The 14,125-nt window shown below is 38.1% G+C and overlaps 1 protein-coding gene across 1 annotated transcript in view; it reads left to right on the top strand.

Moving 5' to 3' along the window:
- Positions 1-14,125, top strand: part of PRTG (protogenin) — a 128,814-nt gene that overhangs the window by 44,331 nt on the left and 70,358 nt on the right. The window contains exons 3-4 of the mRNA XM_029238541.1: positions 11,413-11,557; positions 13,290-13,423. Of these exons, the coding sequence (XP_029094374.1) occupies positions 11,413-11,557; positions 13,290-13,423 (279 nt within the window). The remainder of the gene's footprint in view (positions 1-11,412; positions 11,558-13,289; positions 13,424-14,125) is intronic.

Here is a 14,125-nt window from a genome sequence, read left to right as displayed (position 1 = left end):
ATGGTATAGCCCTTGACCAGCTGAGGCCTCCAGATCCCCTGGCTGATGCGCAGCATTAAGACCACCAGTGTAAACCCTGCGTTCAGGTTCTCACCAACTGAAGTTTTTTCTGTTTAGTGAAAGAATATTTTAAATGTAATTTACAAAAGAAAATTATGTTTTCTTACATTAGGGAATAGTTTGTGAACTTATTTTAAATTACTGGATGGCTTGTCATTTCAGATTGTGTATTCATAATTTTTAGTTGGTTTTAACATCAACATGTATCAAGTATTTTATACATTGCAACTTTTAAGAAGCATGAATGGCGCATTAGTTTAATATTACAGTCATACATTTCCAAGGTGGAAACATTAATATGTTGGTTTCTGATCAAATAAAAGTTGGGAGAACATTTTCTTCTTAGCATTTTTTTTCCTCTTAGCGTTTTGATCCTTTTTTTTTTCTGACTGTAAATCATAGAAGCAAATGATTAAGTAGACAGGTGAAGAGGAGGAAGTCACAAATAAAATAGGCACTTACGTTTATTGTGTTTGCAAGGTTGTTTCTGAGGACGGGTGCATGTTTCTTGAGATCTTGTTTCTTGCCTATTTTATAGAGTTCTGGCCTCTTAACAGCACTGCTTTAATGACTTCTTGTGGGGCTCTTGGTTTATGTTAGCACTGACTGGGGAGGGAAGAAAGAGGTCAGGTTTCACAAGAAGGCTGTAGACCTGTAAAATCATACCTAACTGGCAGAAATGAAGTCGACATCAAGGAGAAATCAAGATTTGCATAAGAATACAAGATGTTTTTCCTTGTAAATAAGTACGGAATGTTTTGATAATGCCGAAAATAGTTTGTCTAAAGTTTTAGGGGGGACTTAAGACTCATTGTAAAGGATGTATTCATTTACTCAGTTTCACACCACACTTAAAAAAATTAAAATAGCAAAACAAATACTTGCCGAGAAACAAAGTTTAAGACTGTCATGATATATCATATTTGTACATGCTTTTCTGAAGTTTCTAAGTTTTGATGCAAATTTTTAAGTAATTAATTTTTTTATTGAAAAGTGGGTTTTATTCAGATGTTTTTTTTCTCATCATTTTTCACATTGAAGGCACTGACTGGGGAGGGAATCAAGCATCCATAGATCATGGGTGATAGCTACCCGAAGAATGATAAGCTCAAAGTACTAAAAAGGCAGACAAAAATTAAGGATGAAGGATTTTTTTTTTTTGGCCTCGTTGCGCAGCATGTGGGATCTTAGTTCCCTGACCAGAAATCAAACCTATGCCCCCTGCGGTGGAAGCACGGAGTCTTTACCACTGGACTGCCAGGGAAGTCCCAGGATGAGGGATTTTATCAGGTAGTGGAGCAATGGTAGAAAATTTATGCAGACTCTTCCTTCAGTCTATACCCCATAAGGCATATAAAATTTATTTTTAAATGTCATTAATTTTTCTTAATTATGTTGTTTTGTAGGAAAAAATATAAGTACAAAATACATAATTCCACAGCTAGAGATCCTCTTGTAATCTAGCCCCTTATTATTTCATCATTGAAGTAGGGGATTTTATCCTCTTCAAATAATTTATCTATTCACGTTAAAAATGGGAAAATTATTTCTGTTTCTCTACATTTAAAAAAATTGTATTTATTTATTTAGGCTGCATTGGGTCTTAGTTGCGGCATGCAGGATCTCCGTTGCGTCTCATGGGACCTTTCATCGTGGCACTTGGGCTTCTCTCTCGTTGTGGCACACGGGCTCCAGAGTACATGGGTTTTGTAGCTGCGGCATGCAGGCTCTCTAGTTGCGGCGCACGGGCTTAGTTGCCCCGACCATGCATTGAACTGCGTCCCCTGCATTGGAAGGCAGATTGTTAACCACTGGACCACCAGGGAAGTCCCTGTTTCTCTACACTTTATGTACCTTTATGTAAAAGCTACATAGTCTGGCTTAGTAGAAAAAAAAGAAACTTTAAAATCTTAGAGTACCTCTACCTTTGTTAGGGCTTTAACATTTATTTTTATTGTATAGTGGTCACTAACATCCTTTGTTTGACTTTCTTTAAGTTATCGTTCTGAAAGCAAAACCAGTGTATTCATAGCAAGATATCCTATAACTATTAACTACTTCCGGTACCACTGCTAGGAGTTTACTAGGTGCCAAGCAGTGCCTTAGTACCTGCTTATATTATTGTGTGTGTGTGTGTACACACGTTTATGTATATATAATTTAATGTTATTCTCAAAATATTCTTATAAAGTATTATTATTATCCCCATTTTACTGGGGAATACTGAGGCATGGAGTTGGGTAACTTCTCAGGGGCACACAGCTCATGCATGCAAAGCTGTGATTCTAACCCAGATCTTTAGACTTTAATATCTGCACTCTTAACCTCAAGGCTATGCTGCTGCCCCACCTCCATAAATTATGCCCTGTATTGTACTGGACTTTTTCCTGATTTTCTTTAAACCAGCTAAGATTAAATTTTACCATAGTTTTAATATCATTTACCTCAGTTTTCTAATGCCTTAATTTCTGTCATCAACAAATGAAAATAAGTTAAGATTGGAAAAACAGTAAACACTTTCTCCTGATCTCATTGCAACAGAGCCTCAAAAGTAGGAAATCCTTTTCTCCACTAATTTTACATGTTATACATTGTTATTTTTATAGGCCACTATTATAAAAACTCATGCATATCTTTCTTTAAATCTTAACCACAGCCTAACATGTGAACCATTAGTTTAAAAATCAGGATGGGGGGCTTCCCTGGTGGTGCAGTGGTTGAGAGTCCGCCTGCTGATGCAGGGGACGCGGGTTTGTGCCCCGGTCCAGGAAGATCCCACATGCCGCGGAGCGGCTGGGCCGGTGAGCCATGGCCGCTGAGCCTGCGCATCCGGAGCCTGTGCTCCGCAATGGGAGAGGCCACAACAGCGAGAGGCCCACGTACCGCAAAAAAAAAAAAAAAAAAAATCAGGATGGGAACTTTCCTGGTAATCCAGTGGTAAGGAATCCACCTTCCAATGCAGGGGACGCGGGTTCAATCCCTGGTCAGGGAACTAAGATCAGACATGCTGTGGGGCAACTAAGCCCGCACGCCACAACTGCTAAACTCGTGCACCACAATTACTGAGCTCGTACGCCTCAACGAGAGAGCCCACACGCCACAAACTACAGAGCACACGTGCCCTTGAAGCCCTCACGCCACAACTAGAGAGAGAAAACCTGCACGCCACAACTAGAGATAAGCCCGAGAGCTGCAACGAAGAGACCGTGTGCCACAACGAAAGGTCCCACATGCCCCAACAAAAGATTCTGTGTGCTGCAACTAAGACCTGATGCAGCCAAAAAAAATAATAAATATTTTTAAAAATTAAAAAAATATAAAAATAAAAATCAGGATGAATAGATATTTGAAACTGTTGACATTATTAATCTCTGGCCTCATTTTATAGTTTCCCAGTCTTCCTTAGCATGGCCAGTTTCTTTTCGTTCTCATCAAATGAGGATCTGTGATGCAGATTCATCAGTCCATCCGATCTCTCTTCCTACATTCTCTGTTCAGGCACCATAGTATCCCCCAACCTTCCAGGTGTGTAGGCCGGAAACCTCAGAACCACTCGGGCCTTTCCTCCTGTTTCCCTTGAACACCTTGTGGCCACATCGTGTTGTTCAATGCACAGCATCTTTTGTATGTGCCCTGCCTTCCATTCCAGTCATCTCTGCCATCATTGAAACCCACAGCTGGTCTCTCCTTCTCTTTCTAATGGCCTCTTAACAGGTCTCCCTGCCTCTAAGCAGTATCTCTGTATAGGTATTTGACTGTTTGATGATCAAATGTACATGGGCTTAGAACTAGGAGAATAATAATAAAGGAATAGCTAATATTCCCATGAGGTAAACTAGTTTTTTTAAAATAGATTTAAAAGAAATGCTTGATTCCTCCACGGGTTCGATCCCTGGTCAGGGAAGATCCCACATGCTGTGGAGCAACTAAGCTCATGTGCCACAATTACTGAGCCTGCGCTCGAGAGCCCACGAGCCACAACTACTGAGCCCGCCTGCCACAACTACTGAAGCCCGTGCGCCTAGAGCCCGTGCTCTGCAACAAGAGAAGCCACCGCAATGAGAAGCCCGTGCACCACAATGAAGAGTAGCCCCTGCTCACCACAACTAGAGAAAGCCTGTGCACAGCAATGAAGACCCAACGTAGTCAAAAATAAGTAATAAATAAAAGATCTAAAATACTTAAAAAGAAATACTTGATTCCTAAATAAATTTTAGACTGATTCAATTTACATGCATATATCTATCTTTCCTATCTTTAACAGATTCCTAGAAATGGAAATAATACTACTTGAGATGAGACCCATAGTTTCAAAATCCTAGTACACCAGAGTTTAAAGGTGTTATTTGTTTTGGAAATTTGGGAATTTAACACATATTCTTACCCAGCTAGAAAGCCAGTGCATATGAACCTCTCTTTGAGCAGCAGAATTGCTTGGATGTAGAACCAGTAAGTTTTGCCTTCCACAGAAAGTTTGAGAATCTCAAGCTTTTACTGAGAGAATTCACATGGGATCTTTGGAGATTACCTGGATTCAGATCACACCCTCACCTCACTGGCTGCAGAACCTTAAGGAGGTTGCTAATCTCCTTGCGTCTCAGTTTCCTGAACTGACAACTAGGGTAATAATAGTTGTGAGGATTAAATAAACTAGAGTATGTAATGTACTTAACTTGCTGCCTTGCAATAAAGTATATGTTAACCTATAGTTATTTCTGTCATCATTACAACCTCTGTTCTGTGCTTTCATAATATTCCATAATTTTCCTTCATAGCATTTATCACAGTTTGAAATTACTATATACTTGCATAGTCATTTAGTTAAATGCCTTTCTCCATTGCTAGACAAAGATCCCTGAGGGTAGAGCCTCTGTTAGTTTTGTTCATCATTGGATCCTTGACATCTTGAACATACTAGGCACTGAATAAACAATTGTTGCAGGAATGAATTTAGAAGAGATTACTGTAGTCGAAAATTGTTCTAAAATAAGTGTGATTAAAATCCTTTTCTGGAATAGGGAGACAGTTAATCTGGCCCATTATTTTATGAATAATTGCTTGATTCAAAGCCTGTCAGCAAGGGTTAACTACACATTAAATGAATGGTTTGATTATAAAATAGTGGGATTGATGTTAATATATGACTCATGGAGATTAACTTCTTTGTGTCATAGTTATAATGTATACCTTTAATAGCATAAATATTCACTTTTTTATATAACTATTTTACACTGACTATTTAAATACTGTTGCATGCTTACCATGTAAATAGTTTGGGAGTAATTGATGCCAAACTACTTCTTTCTTTGGTGAGGTGGGGTTGTTAAAAGCCTGCTGACAAATCTCTTTTATTGAGAATGTACCCAGTGAAAAAGAGTTAAAAATACATAGTTAGTAGAAAGAAAAATATCAGTTCCTTTCGATGTAACAAAGATATATACGTACATTCAGTTTTTCTAGTAATTAGGCTAAGCAGATTAAAGATTTAGAAGGAGGGTGACTAAGACAATGCTTTTGGACAGCATTTAAAATTGAATCACATTCTTTGTGAGATTGTGTTGTTCATGGTGGTTTTAGCAGTAATGGTTTGACTTACAAGAGCATTTGAATTGATAGATGGAAGCCACTTACGAGTCAAATGCAGCCCATATCAAACACTGTTGTATGTCTGGAGGATGTTTGTGAAAGGGGAAGAGGGAAAATGAGAGCAGGGAGACCAGACAAGAGACTGTTATAGTGATTCCATTGAGATATGTTGGGACAGGGATACAGGAATGGGTTTAATAATATGTTTAGGAGTTAAAATCAGTGGAAAGTGGTGATTGATGGAAGAGAGTGCAGGGTGAGTCGCTGCACAGTGGTGTGACCGACTGAGGTAGAGATACAGGCTGGGAGGAAAGAAGATGATTTCATTTGGGACACGATGAGTTTGAAGTACGTTTTATAACTTGCAGGTGAAGAAGTCCAGTAGACCGTAGGAGCCATGGGTATGAAGCTCTGAGCGTGGTGATCTAAGCTGGAGATGTATTCTGGGGACTCCGAAGCAACAGATGGATGTAGTTGAAAACTGAAAGTGGATGAGATCACTCAAGGAGAATATGGAGAGAGAAAAGAACAGAGAACTCTAGAAGGGAGGGCAGGAGGAGGAAGGAGAGCCTCAGAGGGAGTGAGAGAAATAGGAGTGCGCAGTGTCATAGACACTGTTTCAATAAAATAGTAGGGGAAGAAGGCAGATCAGATGTTTGAGGCATCGCATCAGAGAGAAAGAAGGGGAGGCAGCTAGAATTGACTATTTTTTAGGGAAGTTTTGATGCCATGGGGAAGAGAGAGAGTGGGTAGCTGCTCGAGGGATTTGTGTTGTAAAGAGAGGCCTGGAGTTTTGTTCTCTTTGTGTTTTGAGTTTGGGAGAGAATCACTTTTTTAAAAAATATTCATTCATTCATTCATTCATTCATTCATTCTGCTCTGGGTCTTAATTGCGGCACACGGGATCTTCCCTGTGGCATGTGGGCTCTTAGTTGCGACACGCATGCGGGATCTAGTTCCCCACCAGGGATGGAACCCAGGACCCCTCTGCATTGGGAGCACAGAGTCTTACCCACTGGACCACCAGGGAAGTCCTTAATCACTTTTATAAGCTGAAGGAAGGGGTCAGGAGAAGAAGATTTTAAATATGCAGGAGAGGGAAATAAAAAACACAGATATATCAGGTTCCCAGAGGCGAAGGCAGAGGAAGCTGGTGGCACCCAGATGGAGGAGTTACAAAAGGAAAAAAGGAACTTATTTTTAAGGTTGAGTCATGTTTGCCTCTTTCTCTTCAGTCTCAGAGGTACTGATGAAAATCCCAAGGAATATCTGGCTTGGTCTTCTCTGGGCAAAATCATTTTGGCAGCAGGTTGGTTCAGAAGAGACCAAGAAGTTAGACATGTTAGTATAAAGGTGTTTTTGAGGATTTAAAAAAAAATCTTTATACAGTACTTGCTTCATAACTTGCTGAAAACCAGAGTGGGATCAAGAAATAGTCTTACTTGATGGATGTATTAACTAACCTTTTTGTGGTCGTCATTTCCCAATATATACATGTATCAGACCTCAGACTTACACAGTGTTGTACACCTTAATCTTACACAATGCTATTTATCAATTATATCTCAATAAAGCTGGAAGGAGGGGGAAAGAAACTAGGTTAAAGATTGCCTTGGGGTGGGGAGGGGGGTGGGAAGATTAGGGAGTGATAACTGAAGGATATGGGATTTCTTTCTGAAGTGATGAAAATATTCTAGAATTGATTATGGGGATGGTCACAAGCTCTGTGAATATACTAAAATCCATCGAATTTTATACTTTCAGTGGGTGAATTATGGAATGTAAATCACATGCAATGTGAATTATATCTCAGTAAAGTTGTTTCATACACACACACACACACACACACGCACCACCAAAAGTAAATAAATATCCTTGCTGTATTACAGGATACATCCATTTATGTTTTAGTTCTCAGACTTTTGTGACTCCAAAGTTCTAGCCCATTTGACCTAAAGTGCAAAATTAGTTTAGTTTTTGTAGTAAAAAACGCTTAGGGGTTTCATAGACTTATTTGTCTGGGAAAGAGAGGGAATTGCTCAAAGGTAGTGATTCAGAGACATCATATTGTTTGGTTGATTAGATGAGATTCAGAGTGAAAACAACTCTTAAGTGCCTAGGTGGTTGGAGGGAAATTACTCAAGGCAACAGAGTGATTATATTGTTCTCAGTAATCACAACACTGATAAAAAGTTGTATAATATATAAAAAGCCCTCACTATGTTGGTTTATTTAATCTTTATAAAAATCCTTTAAGAGAGGAGGGACAGATATTTGTCTCTAAAAATAATACACTGAAGTATGGGGGGCTGTTTAGAGTTATAGCAAACAAAATAATAAAAACCATTATTTTCTTCTCATCCCAAGCCTTGGTATTTATACCTGGGAAACTCCCTACATTTCTGGTTACTTTGTTTAAAGAACTAATAGAATTGGAAAACAGTTTTTAAATTTCAGTTTAATTCAACAAGTATTGTGTTAGTGCCGAGTCTGTGCCATTCATTGACTTAAGGGATCCTGCAAAGAATATGACCCACTACTCAGCCTCATTGAGTTCAGAGTGTAGAATGGGAGAAAGACTTGTGAATAAGTGACTATAATACTGTGGGATAAAAGTAGCAATAAAGGTCTTCATTTTACAGAAGTAGAGAAAAAGGTCAGGAACAGCTTCCCAAAGGTTCAGACAAGAGAACTAGGCTTTAAATGATGATAGGATTTCATCAGCTGGACAAAGAGACCTAGGATATTTGAAAGAGACGGAAAGCTCATATAAATGCTCAGAAGTGTGAAATATGGTATATTCAGAGAATTAGAAATAGTTGTGTCTGTGGAACATAATTTCAAGTGGTTGAATACAAAGTGACAGAGTTTTGCAGGGACTAAATAATTCATCAGTAACACAAATTTGTATTTTATGACCATCACTCTGGAAGGTAACTCTGTTGTCAGGACAGATCTCACCGAAGACACTCCAGCAAGACTTCCGGGCAGTAGGTGATAAGGACCTGAATAAAAAGAGTACTATTAGGGATGGAGAGAAGTCAGATATGAGATGCATACTGATAGATAGAGATATGTCTCATATGTATGTGTATCAGATAAAACATACTGAATTAGGTGCTTGATTCATTGTAATGGGATAATGGAAGAAGAAATTGTTCAAATAGATGGGGTTGGAGGAGCTACTGCTTTATGAAGAAAAGTTAAACTATATTAGATATTTCAATCTGGGGAGGTAAATGCTGGGAAAGAGTAAGATAAAAATTCCCACTTTGAAGTCTGTAAATTGAATATAGATGGGATTATCAATGACAACTAAAGCTAAAGGTCACGTCCTCACACATGGAAAAAATAAATATGGAATCAAGAGCAATTAATAATTCATAAAGCAGGCATTAAACTTTTCAAAACTTAGGTCTTAATTCCTCCGAAATATGAATATATTTGACAAAAGTTTAGTTAATTAAATGAAAGATAAGCTTACATTGTTATTTGTAAATAGATTAATATCCTAGAAAGTGATTACAGAAGCAATTAAAAAGAAAAACTGTATTGATTTTGAGAGTTTGGTGTTCTTGAATAGTGATTCTTAAACATTTTAGTCTCAGTCTTTTTTTTTGCAGTACGTGGGCCTCTCACTGTTGTGGCCTCTCCCGTTGCGGAGCACAGGCTCCGGACGCGCAGGCTCAGCGGCCATGGCTCACAGGCCCAGCTGCTCCGCGGCATGTGGGATCCTCCCGGACTGGGGCACGAATCCGTGTCCCCTGCATGGGCAGGCGGACTCTCAACCACTGAGCCACCAGGGAAGCCCAGTCTCACTCTTTATATGCTTAAAACTTCTTGAGGACCTCAAAGAGCTTTTATTTATATGGGTTATATCTATTGATACTTTATTATTAGAAATTGAAACTTAGAAATTTTAAAAATATTCATTAATTTTGAAATTAAAACATTGATCAATTATATATTAACATACACATTTAATGAAAAATAACTATTTTCCAAAACATTTTAGTGAGAGGAGTGGCATTGTTTTACATTTGCCCAAATCTCTTTAGTTAGCTTAATAGAAGACAGCTGGATTCTCACACTGCATTAGGTCTGTTGCTTTGTCATCCATCATGTAGCTTCTGGAAACACTATATACTCAACAGAAATGAAAGTGGAAAAGGCAAAGGATGATTATCATAAAAATGCTTTTGACCTTGTGGGTCCACTGACAGCAGCAGTTTGAAAACTAGTGTTATTAAAGAAGTAGGAATTTTCTGTTACCTACATAAATAAAGTATTAATTTACCCCCACTCCACCCTTCTTGGAAGTTGATACTCCTAAGAATATTTTCACTTTTATTCACTGACTTTGTTCCATACCTCTGAAGGCCCATGATTCATTTACAGATTAATGAAGTCAAGTCCAAGGCAGAGTTTGTTAGTCTTCTGTGACCTTTTACCCTTCCCAGTCTAATGAAGCATAAGGCATCTAGCCCTTATTCCTTCTATTTTTCTTCAGAATTTCTCATTTTATTGGTAAATTGTAAAGGCATATATATTTTTTGAACTGGAGTTTGAGGATGGGGAGTAAGACTATCATTGGGGCCCTTTCTTTATATCCTGGAAGACTTAGTAGAGGGAAGGCAAGCTACACTATTACCTGGAGTCTGGACTCCATCAAAATGTGAAACCATGGACATGATGACCAGTTCCTAGAGGCTTGTCTAGAATACTAAAGAAGAATTATCTAGAAAATATCAACACTTAAGACTTATTTAAGTCTAAAGGTAGTCTCTCGAGTCTGTGTACCTTTTTATTCATCAGACACATCATTTGTCTTCACTCTTTCCTCTCTCATTCTGCTCCAACAATACCAACCTCATTTGATTCCAGACATGGAGTGACATGTCTGTCTAATAAGAACCAAGTCTCAGTTTTCATTATACCTGTAGAATCTCTCCATTCTCACTGCCACCACCCAGTTCTTTCATTTTGATTTAAACAGCCTGTTGGTCTTTTGATTTAAGTAAGGCTCTTTTTCTTCAATCCATCCTATCTAACAATACCTGATTAATTTTTCCCAGACACTACTGTTTTCATGACACTCCTTTGGTCAAAACTTTTCAGTGATGCCTTAATTTGTACCACGGTACAAATCTGTTTTATCTCTACTCTCCTTCCACTTTTCCATGAACCCTTTATCTGATTTATTCTACAATAGTTAGTCCTGGCTGTTACCGTAGAATCTTGTGAACGCAGGCTGCACATTTCTTACTTCTGTGCTTGCCTTCACGTTGCTCCTTTAACCTGGAATGTCCTTTTTTTCTCCTTCCATCTAAACCCAAAGGGTTCTTCAAACCTCAATTCAAAACCAATCCCTGTAAAAGGTTTTTACCTGACTAATCTGTCTTTATTGATTTCCCTCTCCTCTGAAATACAATAGTGTTTGAGATTTGTACTACACAGCTTAGTATATCATTACATATCATTGGTAATTGCTTATTTTTGTTTCAGTTATATTAATTTTTTGCCAAAATAGATCTGAGTTTCTTGAGAATTTCATTTTGGGAAAGACCAAACTCCTTTAGCTGGACAACTGCCCAGTGGTATTTCTAAAATTATTCCTTAATTTCTCTTTGTGCTTGTTAAGTTGAGTTGGCCTTATGTCTGGGCAGGAGTTCAAGTTTGATAAATAATATCTAGCATAATGTTATTTCCAAGTATAGTATGGTAGTGCAGGTACTTTTTCTGAATTTGACAAACTTTATCTTATAGCTATTTCTGCATTTGAAGTTCAGCCAATTTCTACTGAGGTCCAAGAAGGTGGAGTTGCTAGATTTGCATGCAAGATTTCATCAAACCCTCCTGCAGTCATAACGTGGGAATTAAATCGGACAACTCTACCTGTAACTATGGACAGGTAAATACAGCTTTTGTCTTTGAATATGATACAGGAATGACAAGGACTTCATCATAAAACTGTATATGGGGAAAGACCACTGTGGAGCTTATTTTCGTTTATGGTAACAATAATCAATTTCTTAAAGACACTTCAAACTTAGGCAAAGAATTAGATCATCAGTCTCTGGTACATGGGGCATAGTTCCTGGTTTTTTTGGTTCAGATCAGAATTCAGGTACTCTACCTTAGTGCTTTGTTCCTTTCCTCAAACATCTTTTCCAATCATGGGACCACCTGAGTACCTGGATGGCAGCCCAAGGATTTAGGAAGCTGAATTACACGTTCAGTGCTGGGGATAGTAACGCTGGTGTAAGGGTCTCCCATATACGCAGTGGTGGTTGCCCACTTCCATCTCTGCCTTCTGCTCACCAACCCCCTCTACACTACATACACACATACATACACACGTGCACACGCTTGCGCGCATACACACACCTAGTGCTCTGAAGGTAGTCGGAGTTTAGGGGTCAACTCGGCAGCAACTTCAAAAGTTTGATTCCAATCCTGATGAGTAGTAATGTTCCTTAGGAGGCAAAAATCCCTTGCTGAAATGGTAGAGAGAACTAAGATGGACAAAGTTATTCAAGGAAGAGCTTAAAAAAAAAAAAAACTTACATTCAGATATATCTTGGAGAGTACATAGATATTAATAGGCAAAAAATCAGGTATTTGAAAAATATCATACTAAACTCTAGACCACCAGTTAGCTAAATGTAAGCTATAATGTCAAGTGAGATTCTGTGTAAAATTACACTGATAGATTTCACAAATCACATACAGGCGGGGCTCCCCAACCCCCGGGCCATGGACCGTTACCTGCCCGTGGCCTGTTAGGAACCAGGCTGCACAGCAGGAGGTGAGCGGCAGGGGAGCGGCAAAGCTTCATCTGTATTGACAGCCGCTCCCCTGCCGCTCACATTACCGCCTGAGCTCCATCTCCTGAGCAGCATTAAATTCCCATAGGAGCGCAAACCCTACTGTGAATTGCACATGCGAGGGATCTAGGTTGGACGTTCCTTACGAGAATCTACTGCCTGATGATATGAGGTGGAGCCGATGTGGTGATGCTGGTACTGGGGAGCGGCTGCAAATACAGATTATCATTAGCAGAGAGGTTTGGCTCCACAGAGACCATAATAAATCAGTTGCCTGCAGACTCATATCAGAACCCTATCAGTGGTAAGTGACAATTAAGTTGCATCTTACAGAGTAGACAGGACATAAGCAACACACTTCAGGTGTCACTGTCTCCCACCATCCCCAGATGGGTCCATCTAGTTGCAGGAAAACAAGCTCAGGGCTCCCACTGATTTTGCATTATGGTGTGTTGTATAATTATTTAATTATATATTACAATGTAATAATAATAGAAATAAAGCACACAATAAATGTAACGTGCTCGAATCATCCCTGGGGGGACTGGGGAAAAAATTGTCTTCCACGAAACCCATCCTTGGTGCCAAAAAGGTTCAGGACTGCTGAGGTACAGCATAATTACTTATGTTTTAGAGAGTTGTAGTAACCCAAATGAAAACAATTGAATCAAGCTAATATTTTTAAAAGTCTTTAAAGTATTATTGCATCTGGCATTTTTAAAAGATTGAGTATATGAATTCTTATCATAAAATATATGTTAAGATAAAATATAAAATCTACTACAGAGAGTTTAATCATCTTTCCTCTCATGACAGGGTAACTGCATTACCAACAGGAGTATTGCAGATCTATGACGTTGACCAAAAGGATGCTGGAAATTACCGTTGTGTTGCTGCTACTGTAGCCCACAGACGTAAAAGTATGGAGGCCTTGCTCACGGTGATTCCAGGTACCACACATAAGTTGATTTTTCAGTTTTTAATGGGACCAGCTATTAATTTGCCTTCTCTGGCTATAATAGTATGCCATAAAGTAGTACTTCAATTACATTTAAATTTTATTGTAATCTATTTGGAAAATGATCATTTTTATCTATTTAAGCAACCTTCTTCTCAAACTAACTTGTTTTATATGTCAATGTCAACATCTTTAAGAAAGATTGAATTTTTGTTTTGTAAATACTTCATTTTTGTTTTTAAAATATAAAATACAGAAAATCTCAAAAAAGAATAATAATCATCTATTTCTACTAAAATTGTCCATTGTCAATAAAAATACATTTGTTTCCAGTTTGGGTTTTTCTGTTTGTTGTTTTAAGAAAAATTATAATTTGCATTTGTAGAAATGATGCATGTTTTATTTTAAAGAGTAATGTCTGTAAAAGTAAAATAACTTTTTTTACATTAAACAGTGTAAAAAGTACAAAGATATATTTTTAAAAATGTCCCTAGTTCCATATCCAGAGATTATCACTGTTAACATTAAGTGAACATAATTTCATATATTTTACCGTTCATAAATATAGTTAGAAGGGAAACTAGCTTGAGAGATGATATGAAGAAAGAAATATTTATTTTATTAAAATGGAATTATACATAGATGCTAGTTTTTTATTTTTAAATAATTAAATTTACTTGAATGTAGTGGAAGA

Source organism: Monodon monoceros, unplaced genomic scaffold (genome assembly GCF_005190385.1).
Source record: "Monodon monoceros isolate NGI ecotype Baffin Bay Population unplaced genomic scaffold, NGI_Narwhal_1 Super_Scaffold_21, whole genome shotgun sequence".
NCBI classification, from domain to species: domain Eukaryota; kingdom Metazoa; phylum Chordata; class Mammalia; order Artiodactyla; family Monodontidae; genus Monodon; species Monodon monoceros.
This window is presented reverse-complemented; position numbering and strand designations above follow the sequence as displayed.